Source organism: Lonchura striata, chromosome 1 (genome assembly GCF_046129695.1).
Source record: "Lonchura striata isolate bLonStr1 chromosome 1, bLonStr1.mat, whole genome shotgun sequence".
In the NCBI taxonomy this organism is placed as follows: domain Eukaryota; kingdom Metazoa; phylum Chordata; class Aves; order Passeriformes; family Estrildidae; genus Lonchura; species Lonchura striata.
The window spans coordinates 136,666,448-136,685,633 of record NC_134603.1 but is presented as its reverse complement, the minus strand read 5'-3'; the positions used below and the strand labels follow the sequence as shown (position 1 = coordinate 136,685,633).

The window sequence follows — 19,186 nt, the reverse complement described above, 5'->3', positions numbered from 1 at the left end:
TCCATGGTTTAGAACGTGGGAGATGGAAACAAGGTGCAACTTTATTAAAGCAAAATTACAGCAGTGGGGTGTTTACAACAGTTCTGCAATATGTTTTGTGCTTAATACTTTAATAAATGTTTGGGAAACATAGCCAAATGGGGATGGCAAATCTTGCAGATGGAAGAAAATGTTCCATTTATTTCAATCCAAGAAAAGGTTATGGGGATATTCAGGTTTTCATCAATTGGGTGAATGAGTGGTGTGATAGCAAGTGAAACTGTAAGCTGAATAAATAGTAACCACAATATTAGAGCAAACACATTGAGACACTTATCCTCGCCACTGAGTTCTGAATTGCCTAAATTAACTGAAGAGAAACTCAGTCATCATTATAGATAATGCGTGCATCCAAAATCAATAAATCTGAGCAAATAAATAGGGGAAGGAAAACAATACAGAATTTTAATGAGAATTAGACAAACATTGCGTATCAAATTTCAAAAGATTTTGAGCAAAAGAATCGAAAACATCCAAGAAGGCATTAAAAAATGGAAAAGTTTTACTTCAGAAAGAAAATAGGATTTATTGCCTCAAATCTGCTGTGGAAAAATCTCAAAAGAAACATGGAAAAGGACAGCTACAAGTAGTAAAATATAAAAATTGGTATTAAAAATTGGTATTGAGTTATGCCTTTCTCTGTGTACCATAATTTAAGAAAATCGTCATCAGTTAATGAATTCATAAATTGACAAAATCAAATGAGAAAAAACACAACTTTACTCATAATATGTGGTTAATTTTTGTTGTCTTTCAACACTATGTTGCCAAAGCCAAAAAAAATTAAATGGTTTGAAGAGAGAAGAGGAATTCAAGTGGAGAAAACATGTAAGTAAAATAGCAGGAATATCCAGAATTAAAATAATATTGAAAATATTATGGAAAACCAAAGTTTAAACCAACTTATAGTTGTCACATTGTGATGACATATAGACTCAGATTAACCTGTATTGACAAAAACTTCTGAGTTGGGTCATTCAATCCTGTGTGTAAATGCTTTGTCTTGATTTTTTAACTACAAGATTCTCAAACTGGATTATATTTATTACTTGAACACAAAAAGCATCTGTGTATGTGTAATATTGGTCCCTAGAGTAATCTAATAGCATATATAATGTGGTCTTTTGCCAACTACTCATTTTACACATTATATATTTGCTGTTGCCAGTTGGTGTGTGTTTTAAGGCTGAAAGATGAACGTCTGCTTGTGTGCTTTGCTGAGGAGGGGGAGACTTAGGTTTTGTTTAGCACATCTGCTTATCTTTACATGAAGGCCCTTGACATGAGACATCCAGGTGTGTCTTCAGTATTGAAATACCCACCTCATTCTAAAGTAGACAGACTTGGACTCCTTAAATTCTACTTAACAAGTAGCATTTCAAAGATATCCTGATCCAGTTTTGGAATTCTTCTGTCTGTATATGCCTGTGTCCGAGGTATTTGGGCTGAGGCTTAGCTGTGGAAATGAGGAGCCTGCGCCCCCAGGCTAGCAGAGACTTAGCCAGGTGTGAGAATAGTTGGGTGCAGCCCACACTTCTAAAGCATCATGTCACATTAGGTCAGGCTAAGGCTCTCTCCCTTCCAGAGCCAGTCCCAGCAATGCTACCTGTACTGGCTTAGCTTCCCTGTGCACTTGCAGAGACCAGACATTTACAAGGTAACCTGCATACTCAAATCTATCCTTCAGTCTGCCAGTTGGGTGCTCTTCATACTTTGGAAGAAATTTCCCCTTCTCAGGTATGAGCCTTAGTCTTCCTCCTATATTGAGGGTGGTATTTATGGAGACCCACCAGCCTGTCGCGGTCACCTTGGCAGGTCGCTGTTTGGCCTCGGAGGTGGAGGCCTGGGCATATTCCCACCAGTCGGTCTCTGGCCAGACTCCAGGTGTTCTATCTCAGACAGCCATTTCTGCGTTTCCAAGACCTGCGCAATCTTCTGTCACTTTTTCTGAGGTGGGCAGTGCCCGCTGCTGCTGCCCGACGGCAAGGCCAGGTAGCATCCTAGCGGGACCTCCCCGCGGATGGAGGCGCACCGCCCCGCAGGCTCCGGCTGACCCCGGGGGACCCGCGGCGCGGAGGGAGGAGCGCGCAGGGCCATGTGAGCGGCTGGCGGCGGCAGCGGCCCGCGGGGAAGACAGATGGGGTGAGAGACAGCGCCGGGCCCGCTGTCAGCGCGCCGCAGCCCCGCCGCGGGAGCCCCTCCTCCCCGTGTGCGCCGCGCTCCCGGCCGGGAACCATGGCGTCCAGCGAGGAGGACGGAGGCGGCAACGGCGCGGTGGAGGAGAAGGAGAATGGCAAGAAGAAGAAGAAGCTGGGCGCCCTGGCCACGACGTGGCTCATCTTCTACAACGTCGCCATGACCGCGGGGTGAGCGGGCGCGGGCGGCAGCGCGGCGCCTCCGCGGGGCGCGGAGCGGCGGAGCGCGGGCGGCGCGGCCAGGGCCGGGCGGGAGAGCCGGGACGCGGGGGAGCCGCCGGCCCGGGGCTCTCCTCGCCTGCCGAGCATTGCCTAATACGGTGCAGCGCTGCCAGCCGGCGCGTCAGCCCGCGCCCGGCGCGGAGGTTAAGTATAGCCGGGGCCGGAATGCCGGGCGGGGAGCCGCGTCCGCGGCGCGGCCTCGCCGGAGGCGGAGGGGGCTGCTGGCCGCCCGCGGGGCGCCGGCCGCGCTCCTCGGTGCCGCCGGGGCTTCGGCGCCGGCTCCGTGCGCCCTGGCTGTGTCAGAGCGGAGCTCCGGCTCCCGGCGGGCACAGCTGTCCAGGGCCAGCCCGGCCCGGGCGGCGGGCGGGAGCGCGGACCGCTGGAGGCGGAACAGTAGCCCAGGAGATTCATTTTAGCTTGTGCTCCGTGCTGCGAGGCTTTGCGCTGAGGAACGAGGGTATTTATTTTGAATAGCAGATCATAAGAGCAGTCAGCTTTTTGTTGTTAGTCCTCGAAGCGCATATTCTCACTTCTTGAAAATTTTCCCTGTTCGCTAACACGTGGGGGGAAAAACCTCAAGCTATTTATTTCCACATATTTAAAAGAAAGCTAAGAATGAAAAAATTTGCAACTTCTAGTGTGATATTCATCATGAGAACAGTTTTACTTTGGTTGCCCTTTGAATCCCGTAGAGGAGTAAAACTAACGCGCCGCACTTGAGGCAGGAGCTCAAGCACTGCTGGAGAAAGCCAGGAATGTGATGGTAATGGCTTTCTTCTCACTAACAACTGTGAATCTTGAGTATGTATTAAAGTTTGTTCATATATTATTGCAGCACTTTTTGAAAAGTGCTTTTACATGGAGGCTAATGTTACCTCATTGAATTACCAGTCTTGTGCTCCATGTGTGAATTTGCTAATGAACACTGACTCTTGCCACTGACTTTTATATGTCTCTAAAAGATTATCGAACTGTATTAGTTTTGACCTTAAGTGCTGCTTCCTGTCTCCCACTTCTTTCTCTCACGTTTTCCATTAATATGAAAAGAAATTAAGACATACAAAATTGAATTTTTCATGTGGAAGCAGAAAAAAAAGAGATAGGAATAAATTCTTATAATCATTTATGGGTACAGTTTAAGAGAAAAATACATATTTGAAATACGGGTATACTTAACAGAGACACTACACAGCATAAATATTTAACTAGAACAGTATATTTGTCCAGTTGTCCAGACAGTGCAATATAGCAAAATGTTTCTGGAGTTTTAACAAACTAATGCATAACTACATGTTATGTTTCATTTATTAGAATGAAACAACCATTCTAATAAAAAACCCTACAGCTTATCTTTGTTTACAAACAGATTTAAAGGACTAAAATGATGGACCAATACTCGGTCTTGCTGAAAGTCCCAACTGGGACTATTACAGAAAGTATTTTCCATTTCCTGGTGATATGTAATAGTCAGTATGAGGACTTTCCTGAGATCCAAAGTCAAAACCACTGACAGCTGAATAAATCTAGCTATAGAAATTTATGTCCACATAAAGAAATAATTTAAGAAAAATACTTTTGCCATCTTCTGGTGTAGTCCAATGTTACTTCTCTCTGCAACTCTTTGGTTGTGAAATGAGATGCAGAAAATGCCTTGTTAGGTTAAATGTATTATGACTTCTCAATCTAAGTCTCAGACAGAGCTGTTGCTGCCACATTTGTGCTGCCAGCTGGATGTAAACTCACTATCACCTTCCTCTTGTCAAACACTTCACTGTAAAACAGGCAATTCCACTGTGAAAGACTACCAGTGATATTCCAGTAATTCTTTGTTTCCATAGTGGTGGGAGACAACCTGAAATAAATGCACTCATATTTAAAATCCGTTATAAAATCTAAGTAACACTTGCAGGGAAAATTTTGGAGCACTGACAGATCAGATTCATGGGCTTAAAGTAGAAGGGATCAAAGAGGGGAATGATTCCTGCTGTGTGGAGAAGCCTGACTGGCTCTATGTGAGTTTGAAATGCTGTCATGGAGTGCTGGAATGGGGCACACCAAGTGACTGCATAGCAGCAGGAGCTGTTGAGGGGCTGTACTGCAGTCCGTGCCACCCGAGGTGAGCGGGGAGCTCTCAGGATCCTGGCGCCTCTCACCATCTCACAGCACAGTGGACTGACCAAAGAATACTGTTTCCAGGTACCCTGTTTCCAGTGCTAGCCTGTACCTTATGTTTAGGGAGGGCTACAAGAGGATGAGTTAAAATATTCGTCCAAATGTTTGTGTAAATATTTCTCTGAATGTTTATAATCTCTCTGAATCTGTCTCTGAGTATTTCTGAAGCCCTTCTGCTTTGCCACTTGGGCCCTTCCTTAGCCAGAGCTCATGTTGCTGTAGAATATACTTGCTATGGCTTTATGGAGAATCAAATGACCGAGTAATTGCTCCAGCAATTTCAAGAAGACATTAAACTAAAATTTTTGATTTTTACTTTTACCTCTCAAAATAGACATCCATAGCTCTTGTTATACCTATGTTAAAGAATTTTTGTACTTTCTTAGTTTTTTTGGATTGAAACCTGAAGTTTTCAGTCTTCTTGCTTATGCAGTATTTTAAGAATGAGATATAGGTCTGAAAGGCTGAGAGAGTTGGGTTTTTTCAGTCTGGAGAACAGAAGGCTCCAGGCTGACATAATTTCAGCTCCTGAATGGAGCCCACAAGAGAGCTTGAGAGGGACATGTGCCTGTAGTGATAGAATAAGAGTTTAAATAATGGGTTTAAACTGAAAGAAGGCAGGTTTAGATGAGATATTGGGAAGAAATTCTTTACTCAGAAGGTAGTGAGGCACTTGCAGAAGTTGCCCAAAGAACCCCTGGGTGCTCCATTCCTTGGAAGTATTCAAAGCCAGGTTGGATGGGGCCCTGAGCAACCTTGTCTAGTAGAAGGTGTCTCTGCTTATGGCAGAGGGGGTTGATCTCTAAGGTCTGTTCCTACCCAATTAATCCCATGATTAAGGAAGATACAGCACACTGTTTTGAAAATCCTTATGATATAAAAATGGGTTTATTACATGGAAGGAATTTTTCATACCTTGGATTATTTTACAGAGTTTGGGCAGGTGGTGGGATCAACCCACTATTTAGATGTTTATTTTTTATCTCAATTTCCATTCTAAATCTCAATTTAAATTTTATGGCAAATTCTACCATGATTAAAAGATACTGCTGCTTTTTCTTTCTTTTACACTGGAAAGGTTATTAGTTAGCATAATTGCTCAGTTTCCTAAAAAAACCAAAATAAATTCATCCAATCCCCTCAAATGTGCTAGTTGAATATGTTTCTTGAAGTCAGGAGCATAGAACACCCATCTTTCAGCACTTTGGAGTCTGATTTTTAAGTCAACTTTTAAAACATTCCTCAACACTTTGGAAAACATAATTACAGTGGTACCTTAATATGGACAATCACAAACAGGAGCATTAAGATTACTAGTCAGTCCTGAAATCAGTGAGTTGAGAGGCCATGAAAAATGTAAAACTGATTTGCATAAATTCCAGTCCTTTACATTTACAAACTTCTAACCCAAACAGTGACTTTAGTGCCAAGCTCATAGTCAAGGTGCATGAGGATTCAATAGTAAAAATACATAGTCACTGCTGCAGAAAAGTCTGATGGATGGGTGGTTTTGGGGGGCTCCCTCAATTAAGTCAATCCTCAGAAGGCAGCAAGTTATTCTGCATTGTTTTCCAAGTAAAAAGATGAGTGTAATGTTTACATAATATATACTATTTATGTCTATAAAGATATTTTTTGATGATCTAAGAACACCGACAAGTGAGGAATCAAAGTTAATCTGTGAAGAAAAATACTCTACTAAATTATTTATCATGGATGGATATTTTTAGAATTCTAATTTGAAATGTATCCATTCTCTTTCTTTTATAGGTGGCTGGTATTAGGTATTGCCATGGTGCGGTTTTATATACAGAAAGGAACACATAGAGGCTTATTCAGAAGCGTTCAAAAGACGCTTAAATTTTTCCAGACATTTGCTTTGCTTGAGGTAAATTTTAAACATTAGTTTGCTTTACTGGATGCTGCATATGATAGGCAAAACACATTATTATCCTGAATTTAAAATAAAAATATTATATTGGTACTAAAAGTCCTTTTTACTTCATTATTTAATTAAGTTTTGGGGGTGGGGCAAGGTGATTACTTGAAACAAATGGGCACATGTTTTTCAGACTTAATTCTAATATTTCTTTAAATCAGTGCCTGAGAACTGCTTTGATTTGTGAGTATTTAATGCAAAAGGCAAAATCTTGAAGGCATTACAGCCAGCAGATCAGCCCTCTAGTAGATGTCACCATGTCAGAGATTATAGCTTATCTTATATTTTTTATACTGGACTTACTATCCTTCTGTGCCTTTCCTGCTTCTGCTATTTCAAGATGGGATTCATGCACCCCATATAATCCATTGCAACGGGGCCTGTGCAAGGTGTGCAAAATATTCTTTAAATAATACTTTTGCAAACTATGAACTAGTGGCCTCAGTTTTGGTACATCCATGGAGTGAAGCTTTATTGCTGGGTTTATGGACCACTAGCAGTTCTTTCCCAGGCACAACAAAGAATGCCTCATCACATTTTAACTTTTTTTTTCTCACAACATCTCTAGTTCTAACAACTGTTAAAGTCATGTCACTAGCTGCATATAGGCTTTTGTGTTGTTAAACTTTCACCGTAATTCTATTCAAAGCTGCCAAAATAATGAAAAACACTTCATTTGCTAAACATCACTGATGAGAAAATACACTGTATCTAAAGCTTCATAGCTGTCATTGACAGAAGTATAATAATATTATTAATCTGTAATGAATGCAGAACATTTAAAAATTGCTGAATGTTTAGCATTCCTTATGTGACTTCCTCTACACTGTCCTTTAAAGTTCTTCAAATAAGGAAGAGAAGCTTACTAGTTGAATAAAATGCTTTATAAGTATCTAAATGTCTAATATCTACAATTAATTTGGAAAACAAATGTCTTTCATTTGCACAGCTCAGATATTGAGACCATCCCAACACTGATTGCCAGGGCTCTGCCATGTATTTCTTTTTATGACTGTTAATGGGAGACAAAAACCAGAATTGAGCCTAGGTTTATATGAATATCAAAAGGCCATATTTATAGGGTAGCTAGTAACATGCAGCACATCAGTAACCTCTGACTTATTTTTATTTACAGGTAATCCACTGTGCAGTTGGTGAGTTCTTTGTTTTAATTTGTCCTGTAACTAGTTAAAACATGAATTGTGGAACAGAGATAACATGTTTCTCTTTTTAAGGAATAGTTCGCACATCTGTGCTTGTGACTGGGGTCCAAGTGAGTTCAAGAATCTTCATGGTGTGGTTCATTGCACACAGTATAAAACAGGTATGTGTCTGAGAAAGTTATGTTTTGATTGCTTTTAAGGAGAAGCTATACTACAGTTCTCATTTCACAAGGAAGATGAATCCAAAAATTAATTCTGTTCCTGTACATAATGCTTATTTGAGTGCAATTTTGGAAGTTAGGGTTACAAAATAGGGTTTGTGTGATTCTTACCAGGAGACAGAGTCTGGGTCTTAACTGTGAATCAGCAGTGTTTTCAGTATTGTGCCCTCTGTGATCTGCCTAAATTAAATCAATGACTACTCCTATTATTTCCAAGCAAAACTACCCTAGTATTAACAGTTCCCTTTCAAAAATTTTAATTAGCACTTGCTGAGTTAATCTAAATAAAAGGTAAATTTATATCTTTGAATTTATGTCTTGAATTGAGATTTTGCTATTTTTTAAGAAACCTTTTCAAAATTTTAATATTATTGTAATCTTGACATTTTATGACCTCTAGTGTGTCACATAAGGACATGTGTAAATGACAATGGCTTATTTGCCTGGCTTTGGGTGGCTGTTGTAAGGCTAGTGATCCTTTAGCAGAATGAAGCAAGTAGTTCACAACTAGTAAGTAGGACATCAGGTTCAGTTTATGAGGTGTGCTTTCTATGAAAGGCATGTAAAAAAATTAAGTAAAAGGTTTTGTGCTCCTGAATTTCTTCAGCACTTGAAAAGCTGAGCCATTAAACTGTCTCACCAGCAGATGGCATAGACCTTTCTTCTGCAGATAAATTATCCTAGCACCTGCCTCAGTTATCAAATCTTCATTTCATTGCACAAGAGGACTTGTTTTCTACACTGCATCTTTAGCATGGAATAAACTAAATAGGCATTTCATAGGGTTAAATTTTTTGTTCTTCTTTTGCCATGTTGTTGTTCGGTTTTTTGTTTGGTTTGGGTTTTTTTTAGTTTGGTTTGTTGTTTTTTTTTTCTTTTAAGCTAATTCTTTATATTTTTCTGTAAGGCAAAATGTCTCAAAGATTAACAAGATTCTTATATTGAATACCTACATGTGAGCTGGACTATAGCACTGCATTTTGCCTTTTTTTATTATCTGCAGTGGACTAAATCTTAAGCATATTCATCATTTTCTTTTATTTTCTCTGTCTACACTACTGTAGGCCAAGCTGTGTCCAAGAAGAAATACATTTGAATGTATGTCTGGTTGTATTTCATGCTGTTATTGCTTAGCAGTCATGAATGTTCAGGGTCACTTTAAGTGGTGAGAGGTATGTCAGTGATAATAGCCAGAGCCAGACCTCCCCACTTGACTGCAGATTTGCAAGGCAGCAGATAGGAATTCTCTGCATACTTATTTAAAGCTCTTCTGCTTGGATTTAGCACTGTGACATGAATCCAAGTTTGAGTTATCAATGTTAGTCTCTAATTGCATGAGGCAAAGAGCAGCCTAATTCTGTCTTTACCTTTGCTTATTTGTTTGAGTGTCTTTGCACTTCAGTAGCTGCTATTTGATTGTGATTTTGGTGCTATTTTTATGTCTCCATTTTCTTTATGATGTTGGTGAGATTTTTCTGCTAAAATTGCACCACCTTTGACTGACACATTGAGGGTGAAATTTTATGAGCTTACAATTATGAGCTTACAATTCTTCTTGACTTTTGTGTCAAGAGTTTTGGATTTTCAGCATCTTAGAGATATAAGCTTTGACACCATGTTGCATTTTATTTTGGAAAATCATTTACCTTTTTATAATTTTAACAAAACTTGTGTTGCTTTATACTATTTCACAGACATCCCTGGAGTTTTTCAGCTTTCAGGCATAGAAGTGTATTACAAAATTCCTGCCCTCTTAAAGGAAAGAAAATTACTTGTGTGTAATTCTTCCTCACAGAAGGTAGTGTTTGTAATAGATCCCCAGGCGCCTTCTTTGTATTTGGGGACTTTTGTTTATTTGTTCACTCAGAATGAAAAAGAAACGGTGTTTTGAAACAGCAGAGATGTGCTACTTACTGATGAGGCAGTTTAATGACTCAGAACTTATATCTTACACGGGATTGTTGACTGAGTTTACCCAAAGCTCCTGATCTACCAACTACTCTTCATTTAGTGAGCCATCTGTGCTCCAGCTCCTTAACTATCTTAGAGATCCCTGAAGTCTGCCAAACTTGATCTTCTGTGACCAAGTTCCAGTTAGTAGGTTATATAAAGGAATTCCTTTGGTCTAAAGTTTCATGGAGATGTGCATTATATATTGAAGGAAAAGCAAGATAAAAAGTAAGGGAAAATCTGGGAAATGGAGTAGTGAAATGCAAAATGATTAAAAAGTGATTATGAGAACAACATAACTTCCGTAGCAATTTGTTTTTCTTGCTGTTTTGAGGAGGAAGAACATAAACAAATAAATCAACCACAGATAGAAAAGGGATAGTTAGATAGTCTAGAAGAATGTTGGTAGAGAATAAAGAGGAAGAATAAGCATAATTACAGGGTTTTAAATTTGATATTTGCATAATGGATGAAGATTGCTCAGTTGACAAATATCTGTATGTTAGTAAACACATATGATAATGAACAGTACATGGTAATGATTTCAGCATATCACTTTTGTGCCAAAATTTTCTTTCTTTACAAGATATTAGTTCTGTTCTGTATATCTTAAATAGAAGTCTGTTGCAGTTTGCACAGAAAAGAAGCCTAAGGATGAAGAAAATGTTGGTTGTTTATACTTCTGCAGATCCAGAATGAGGAGAGCGTTATTCTTTTTCTGGTCGTATGGACTGTGACAGAGATTACTCGATATTCCTTCTACACATTCAACCTGCTCAACCATTTGCCATACTTCATTAAATGGGCCAGGTGGAGATGTCTTGCACTTGAGTTTCTCATGATTCTGTGCATGTTGGTTTCACGCATGCTGAACTAACACACAGGAGAGCAGATGTTTGAGCTTTGGTTATGTGTCAGCAAAGTGCAAGTCAGTTGCTTTCTGTACTTGGGATCATTGTTGCTTGGTTTAATATGTTAAAAATATTTTAGCTGTGGTTTTGGGGTATGGTTTTTTCTTTGCTTTCTGTGTCTCACCGTTTGAACTCTGCTTTCTCTTACTCTGTTTTTTTTTTTTTCTCTATTTTTGGAGTCATGTTTTAATTTGCAGTATGACTATGATGCTCTGAATACAGTGCCCAAAATTAAGCACCTGTGCTAGTCTTTGTGGATATTAGTTTTTTGAAAATGTGGCAGTTGTTGTCACTCAATCTGTATTATTACTTATATTCATGTAGTGAAGTTAAATACTAGCTTAGTTTAATCCACCAAAAATTGAGTTCCAAATCAAAATTATTTTGATTTTGAAGCATTATTAAGGTTGGCCACTAGATCACGTACACTACAGAGACTCTGTGTGTTTATCAGGAGACTAACTAGAGTAGTGTTCTATGTAGTCGTTATTTGAAAAATACATGTAAGGCAGACATGTTAGAAGAATATCTAACCTACATTCAGTACAGGTGACTCTTATTTAAAAGGGTTTGTTATTTTCCTTTATTTTTATTTTATAGGTTTGATGCTTCTAATGCGCTTCTTTGATGTGTCTGATATTTATGTCCATTCTTATAAAACATTTCCTTTTTGCTAGTGCCTAAGTGAGAGACTTGTTTAAGCACTAAATGACAATCTTAAAGATAGTCAGATTGGCTATCATCAGTAGCTTTTTATACAGACTTCAGAAAGAGAAATGCACTCAGATTACATTGACAGTTAATAATTTTTGCCATCAGGTCTGTGTCCCTGGAATAACAGATTTTTTTTTCCTTAATATAGACAGTAGCGAAAACCAACATTGTCACTGAAGAGACAAATGGTGAAATATTAATATAAACAAATAATTTGAAAATATATTATTTTTTTCATAGACTCTAAAATATCCCATCAAGATTCATAGATAAGCAGCACAACTGAGCATGAATATAGTACCAAGAGAGGTGGAATTTCTGATCTTTAGCTTATAACTGCATAGAGACAAATAATATGTAAGGTATTAGTTCCTTCTTATCTAATCTGCATTCTTCTTGGTGCTGCCAAGCAATAAGACAAGAGGCAAAGGGCAGAAACTGATGCACAGGAAGTGCCACCTGAACATGAGGAATAACTTCTTTACTGTGCAGGTGACTGAGCACTGGAAAAGACTGTCCAGAGAGACAATCCAGTATCTCCCTCACTAGAGATATTCAAAAGCCATTCGGACACAATCCTGTTCCATGTGCTTAGGATAACCCTGCTTGAGGAGGGAAGTTGGACCAGATGACTCATAGTGGTCCTTTCCTACCTGAACTATTCTGTGACTCCCCATATCTGTGAGTCTTCTAAGCCCTTCTGCTTCTAGAAGGATTTCATGCTTAGTTGCTGTTGTTTTGGATCTCATTTCTTTTGGTCAGGGAGTGCACATTGTACCTTTCTGTCTGTGTGACAGCTCTCATTGCTGTTCCCTGTATTAACTGGAGAATTGTTCCATAGGAGAACCTGCATATCCATGGTGCACTGTGTGCAAAGACAGCACGTGGCCTATTGATTACAATTTTCATGTTGTCACTGCCTATCTGCCCTTTGGCATTCAAACCACATTTTCTTTCAGCTGGATGCTTTGCCTTTTATTTGAACATTATCTCACTTTAAAATGGATCTGATAAGTTTCTGGCACTGTAATTTTCTTTTCTGTTTTTATTCCAATTTCCATTAGTGGTAAATGTAATATTTCTATGTTGTAGTGAGTAAAACAGGCCACTAATGTTTTTCAACATTGTCATTATCTTCAAAAAATTTGTAGTACATACAGTTTACCCAGTGTTGCTGCACTGTGATGAAAATATGTAGGACCATCTGAATCTGACATTCAGTCCTGGTCTGAATCCTCTCAGTGAAAACAGGAGTAAGAATAGTACATTCTAAAAAAAATCATTATTGGAGACTAAAAATTTGAGGGTTGTTTTACTAGAAAGACATAAAAACATTCTGATACTTCACTGTTTTATAAACACTGAAGAATGCATTCCCTTGTCAATCTAAGCAACACTACCGAAAGTAACTGAAACTGATATTTGGTGTCAAGTCAGGATGTGATTCCTGATTCTGGAGTAGGAACTAGCTTAATACATTTCTAAGCCACTAATAATAACAAGAGAAAATCCTAAATTTATTGGGTGTTTCTCACAAGATTTGTTTTTAATTTTTTCAATGCAGATACAACTTTTTTATCATTTTGTATCCTGCTGGAGTTGCAGGTGAACTGCTAACCATATATGCTGCTTTACCCTACGTGAAGAAAACAGGAATGTTTTCACTGAGACTTCCCAACAAATACAACGTCTCCTTTGACTACTATTACTTCCTTATTATTGTCATGTTCTCCTATGTGCCATGTAAGTACTGTTTAACTGTAGAAACATTTTAACATCGTAAAAATCAATCTTCAGCGATGCTATAGAACTGCCTGTATTAAAATTTGCTTAGCACTTTCTACTGTAAAAGCCTGTTTTCTGTTGTTCCAAGGTTTACTGTGCTTTAATTGGTTTGGCTGACATTTTGTGTCCTGTGATCTGCTTAGGAGCATAATCTGTCTTAAAAATTTCAATGAAAATGCTAGAATTATTTCTCAGACTTGGATGAAGTAAGAAAAGTTTTTGCTTACACACAGGAATGTCTGTAACTGTGTTGCTGTGGCTTTTTACTACTAATAACTATTTACCTTGAAAAAATCATCATTCAAGCCTGCTCAGGAAAAACTTGAATCAGTATTCTCTAAGATTTCATTTTCACAGAAATCAACCTCCCCACCATGTGAACATCTGCAGTCCCTGGTTTAATCACTTTGTCTCTGTAGTTATGCATGCCAGAAGCCATGGATGTAACAGTAGAGAGAGCATCTGTCTTTCACTTCCAGTGTTATTTCCACTGCTACCTAATCAGTGAAGACAAGGAGAAAGCAACCTGATATACCAGATATTCCACCATGAATAGGGCTAGACCAAACTAGGCAAATGTAATATTTTAAATAATATTAATAATAGAATATATAATATTTTTTAAATAATCTGTACATTGAGGCAGCAGATTAGAGAGAAATTGCAAAGCAGGAAAACTGAGGTTAAAGGCTTGGTGATCTGCATTCATGAAAGGTATTCATTTGAGAAGGCGACATTCAATATGGATTTTTACAATATGCACACACACTTAAATTTTTTGTCCCAAAAAGGCCATGAAGGCCAACAAGAGAGATTTACGTCAACAAAAAATATTCTCAGGTGTGATAATTTACTAACAGTTTAACATCTGTTTATATAACAACACTTCAGGAATAAATCCAGTTTTCTAGCCATTAAATATAAAGCTCGACTCTGTCAGTAGGACAGTAATATAATAGATGACAGAGGGACAGCAAAGACAGATCTCCTTTCTTCAGACTTGAACAAACAGGGTAAATTTGTATCCTCCTCCAAGTCTTCAAAAATGCTTGGGACAAATTTGAAGTCTTCAAGCACTACCAAAATGTGGTTAAATCCTTTTTCTACAAGGAAACTGTTGGAGTGAAGTTCCTTGAACACAGGGTATTTATTCAGGGATAAATGAGCTTTAAGTAATTATTGTTTTTTAAATCACTGCAATGTTCAGGAATTGTTTTTATTCACCTTAATCAACTCAACCAGTGTGTGCCATAATTTTTACTCAGTTCATCATTCTGTAAAATAGTGGTTTTCCATTATGTGATATGTTGAATTTTTCCATCTAATTTGCTTTCTTTTGTGCTTTGATTAAGTATTTCCACAACTCTACTTCCACATGCTGCGGCAGAGAAGAAGGGTGCTTCATGGAGAAGTGATTGTGGAAAAGGACGATTGAATCACGCTGTGTAACCATGGTGCTTTTAGTGGAAAGGAAAAGAAGAGAGGGTAAAAACCCAAAACTTCCTCTGACTTTTCTGAGTCCAAGTTTTAAAACATGGAACAAGAATAAACAACTGTGCCTGTGCCTGTGGACTGTATTATTTTTGCAATTAATATATTTTGAGACCTACCTTTTCATCTTCAGAATCACTTTGGTTTTTAATTGTTTATTTCTTCAAATAAATATTTTATTATTTTCAATAGGTTGGCAAATAGCTTTAAGAATAAGAATAGTTGGCTACTGTGCCTTCTGTTCTGAAAGTTCTGTTATGACCTGTAGTCATTATTAAGGAGAGAAGAAGAGTTACAAAGTTGTACTGAAAGTGAGTCTTCTGGAAATCAGAGTGTAAATTAGGTAATGATGTTTTTCATAGACTAGGTGAATTGAATGGTATTTAAGCTTTATATTACGTAATACCTTTCCAATTATAAGTACTGTAGCACATTATTTAACATGTTTTGAATTACAGTATCACATGCAGAGTTCCAGGACTTTTGAAAATAGTGGAATTCTTAATTGTCAGTGCGAATTTAGACCTCCCTGTATTTTCATTTGTAATTTTAAAGATACTTAGGGTAATAGATATAATATTATCTGGTTAAAAGTTTGTGCTGAGGAGAAGATAGGATGTACCTACCTTTCTCTAGTCAGTGGCTGGAATGGGACTCATTCACAGAGCAAAGCTGATTGTCAGCATGTTTCCTATGCTACATTTAAATTATATATGCAGAAAAATCAGTATTGCATTGAAAATCTGTAGCTTGTGAGATATTTGACTTCTCTTCAATAGCTCAGTGGGATAAAATATATTTAAAATGGCATCTTAAAATATAAATTTTGCTTTGATTCATCCCATTGGGCAATTATAATTGCTCCCTCCCCATTAATTGTTTATACTGTGTTGACCTAATTCTATTTCTTGTCTTCAATAATCTGCAGGAAGGATGTACACTATATTGATAGAAGTTACAGATGATATTACACTATATGATTCTTGAGTGGGACAGGTCCAACAAATGAGATTTTTATCTAAGAGCCTAGCAGATTCAGAGAAAAGGTGATGCATTTGAGGAAACTTGGATACTTAGTGAGAGAAAGAAAATTGAAATGTAGTAATGTGGTACAAAGCTTTGAAAATGTAGGCAACAAACCTGTCTTGTTTCTGGCTTCACTGATGTCAAAAGAAGTGTATACATATGTGGGAGAGCTGCATCAGGCAGCTGTAAATCAGAATACTTGTGGTTGCTGAGGTAATTTCTGTAGTACAGTCTTATATTTTGGCTGCCTCAGGGATGAAGCATTGGATAATCTGAAAGCTCAGAGAACAGTAACAAAACTTGTTGAAGTGAGAAAGAAGTCGGAAAGATTGAGTTGCTAATATGTGTAATCTATGATAAATACATGGAAAAGCTTTTCTAAGTATGGAGGTAGCTATGATGAATTTGGAACAAGGTAAAGAGCCGATGAATATCAGAAGAAAGATCCTATTGATTAGGTCAATTACAGAATGACACAGTAGTGCTTATCGATGCATGCAGTGTCTTGGAAGGGTTTCAGTTAAAGCTGGCAAGAGATTGAACTACATATTTGAATAGGCAGTTTCCATTTTTAGCTTGAATGATATAGCTTTTTTGAAATGTGCAGATATGCCAGAATAAGGTGTATCAAGTAATTTAATAAAAAAAGCAAGGATTTGCTATATCCCTAACTTTTAAATTCCATGTTGTGCCTTGGATTGTCATATTTATGTATGTCTTCATTACGTAAATGAGTTTCCTTTTATGTGACAGGTGCACAGTGGACTTGAGACAGAAGAGTTGTACTTCTTTAAATTTTAAAAGGTGTAATCTTTATATTCCTTAAATTTCACACAAGGTGCTCTAATTTAACTTACTTCTTCTGTTTTATATGCAGCTAAAATTATTAAAAGTTTAAAATATAAATTACATTTACAACACTGAATCACAAAATGGTTGTGTTACATATGTTCAGACTATCAGTTGTATGTGTGCAACATTCTTTCAGTACTGTTTTATAAACTATGAGGAACATATTGGCAGTTTGGGGAAATATATCTCCATTAGCAAACAGAATAGTGTGATGAAATATGAAAAACTAAGATTAGATTAAGTTCTGTGTCTCTTTTTACTGTCAGGGCAGCTCACTGAAGACCATAGCTATCAATTAATTGAAAATGCATTGGATACTTAATGATGTGATTTTGAAATCCTTGATGAGTGTATCCTGTAGATAGTATTCTTTCTAAAGGGCATACTTGCACCATAAAACAAACTGTATTATATTTGTTTGCATTGTGCCTTAATGATATTATCATATCTTAATCAAGGACCTATTTTTATATCCTTTTGTACATATGAAATGAAAAAAAAAAACCAAAAAACACAACTCTTTGCTACAATCTTGGGTTGCACTTCCTTAAAGGAACAATATACAAGGTAATGATACAATTTCAAACTGGATTTACAGCTACAAAATAGTCTCGCTAAATAATGCATTAATAAAAGTAAAGCTAAAAATTGCTTACAGTATCACATTCAATGTTTCATTGACCAGAGAGATTGCCATGTAGATTAGTTTGCATGGCATTTACCTAAAATAAGCAACATGTTCTTTTCTTACTCCTGTTTTTTGACTGAAACCTTTCACTGAAGCCTCCTTTTCACAGAAGCAGTAAGGTTGGAAAAGACCTTCAAGGTCACCAAGTCCAACCTTTGACTGAACACCACCACATCAACTAGACTATAGCACTAAGTGCCATGTCCAGCTGCTTCTTGAATGCTTCCAGGGATGGTGACTCCACCACCTCCCTGGGGAGCCAGTTCCAATGCCTGACTAGCCTTTCCATCGAGAAATTCTTCCTGATGTCCAACCTGAACCTCCCCTGATACAGCTTGAGGCCTTTTCCTCTTGTCTGGTTGCTATTCTGTTAACATATCTTCTGCAATGTAATGAGAATTGCAGGTAAAATCTTCTTGCTATTGACTTCAGATGAGCTGGGATTTTATCCTAGGTAGCTTATTTAAATTTCAACATACCATCTTGAAACATTTAATTAACCTGCCAAATGGACGTTAAAACTTAAGTATGATTTTCATATGGTGCTCTCTTTCCAACTTCTTTTTACATCTGTCTTTTTTGTCTTCCTCTCTGCAGTATTCCTAGTTTTCTAAAGCATTTAAACCCTCCTGCTTTTGTAAGATGAGGAATGTATTAAAACATCAGTATCTCTAATGTTTTCATGTAGTCTTTTACAAATTGTCCTTATAAAGATATTTTCTTACTTGTTCTATATAGGCCTTCTGAAATGAATTCATATAAAGCATGACTTTATGGAACTTTTTGACTAGCAGTATATAGAAATAGGGAGATTCCTTTTAATCAGGTCACTTTTCCTGCTGTTGGTAGAAACAGAAACTATCTTTTGTATAAACTCTACCTGAAAGCAGTTGGATTTCTTGAGGTTCTTCCCAGCACTCACATACTGTGAAAAGCTGTTTTGGGTTGTTTCACAGCTCAGCCCAGAATGTTTGGAGGTCAGATCCCAGCTTCAGGGCATGGGCAACAGCAAGGAATGTGGTGCTGAGGTATTGCATCTTCTGCGTTATCTGGCCAGGGTCACTGAGGCCGTGGTGAGCAGTAGTTGAGAGATGTAATTTCTCCCACCCTGCAGGATGTGAGGGGAGAAGAAGCTCAATGAGCTGTCATTGCCACCTGCTGAGGGAGCTCAGGGGATCAGGCAGGAGTATCTCTGTGCACAAAGGGTGTGTTATGGAGAGGGCTTTCCCTCTCCACTCAGCTGTGGTTTGCTGTCTATTAGCCTTGAGATATACAGGTCTGCCAGGATGGGCATGGCACACCAGTCTCAACAGTGCAGTTCAACTTAAACTGCCTTGGAGAAATGGTGCAGGGTGCTGTTTCTCATTCCCATTGAACATAGCATTTAGCCTGGTTCATGTTCAGGGATAGATTGCAAGTCTAGTTAACAGGGAGATGCACGGAGACCTTTTCTGTGACCAGATTGCAATATGTGCATTTTAAATCTAGGTCTAGCTACTGCTTTGATTGTGGTACTCTCAGTCTTCACTGTAGCTTACTTCAGAGGGTATTTGGATATGTATATGGTTACTAAATAAACCAGAATGAAACCAATTCACAATTGTTATAATAATTTATCATTTTAAATTAGTTTAAATTATACTAACAGTTTTTGAATCGAGCTCTTGCTTAATCTGCCTTAGAAAGAAAAAAGAAAGGAAAGTTAATACAAATAAATGTTCTGCACTAGGCAGTAGGGCTTCATAAATCAAAATTTTCAGGCAGGCAAACTGGCTGCATTTCATAAAAGATTTTTTAAGTGTTTTTTTTAAGAAAAAA

The 19,186-nt window shown here is 37.9% G+C and overlaps 1 protein-coding gene across 3 annotated transcripts; it reads left to right on the top strand.

The window, feature by feature from the left end:
• The first annotated feature begins 2,163 nt into the window (after nucleotides 1-2,163).
• Nucleotides 2,164-14,888, top strand: HACD1 (3-hydroxyacyl-CoA dehydratase 1). 3 transcript variants are annotated; one of them, XM_021551662.3, is made up of 8 exons: nucleotides 2,300-2,405; nucleotides 3,149-3,219; nucleotides 6,399-6,516; nucleotides 7,703-7,721; nucleotides 7,803-7,891; nucleotides 10,590-10,711; nucleotides 13,091-13,269; nucleotides 14,664-14,888. In XM_021551662.3, exons 3-8 carry the CDS (start codon nucleotides 6,421-6,423, stop codon nucleotides 14,744-14,746), a joined length of 588 nt encoding a protein of 195 aa, XP_021407337.1. In that variant the 5' UTR covers nucleotides 2,300-2,405; nucleotides 3,149-3,219; nucleotides 6,399-6,420; the 3' UTR covers nucleotides 14,747-14,888. The 3 variants fall into 3 exon arrangements, with proteins under 3 accessions (XP_021407336.1, XP_021407335.1, XP_021407337.1); XM_021551661.3 differs by lacking the exon at nucleotides 3,149-3,219 and having other exon boundaries at nucleotides 2,164-2,405; nucleotides 7,809-7,891; XM_021551660.3 differs by lacking the exon at nucleotides 3,149-3,219 and having other exon boundaries at nucleotides 2,164-2,405.
• The last annotated feature ends 4,298 nt before the right edge of the window (nucleotides 14,889-19,186 follow it).

Excerpts from the sequence above, each read along its gene's own strand:
- HACD1 (XM_021551660.3), top strand. The coding sequence starts at position 2,275 with ATGGCGTCCAGCGAGGAGGACGGAGGCGGCAACGGCGCGGTGGAGGAG. Across the intron at positions 7,892-10,589 it reads TTGCACACAGTATAAAACAG|ATCCAGAATGAGGAGAGCGT; the intron begins GTATGTGTCTGA and ends ATACTTCTGCAG. Across the intron at positions 10,712-13,090 it reads TACTTCATTAAATGGGCCAG|ATACAACTTTTTTATCATTT; the intron begins GTGGAGATGTCT and ends TTTTCAATGCAG.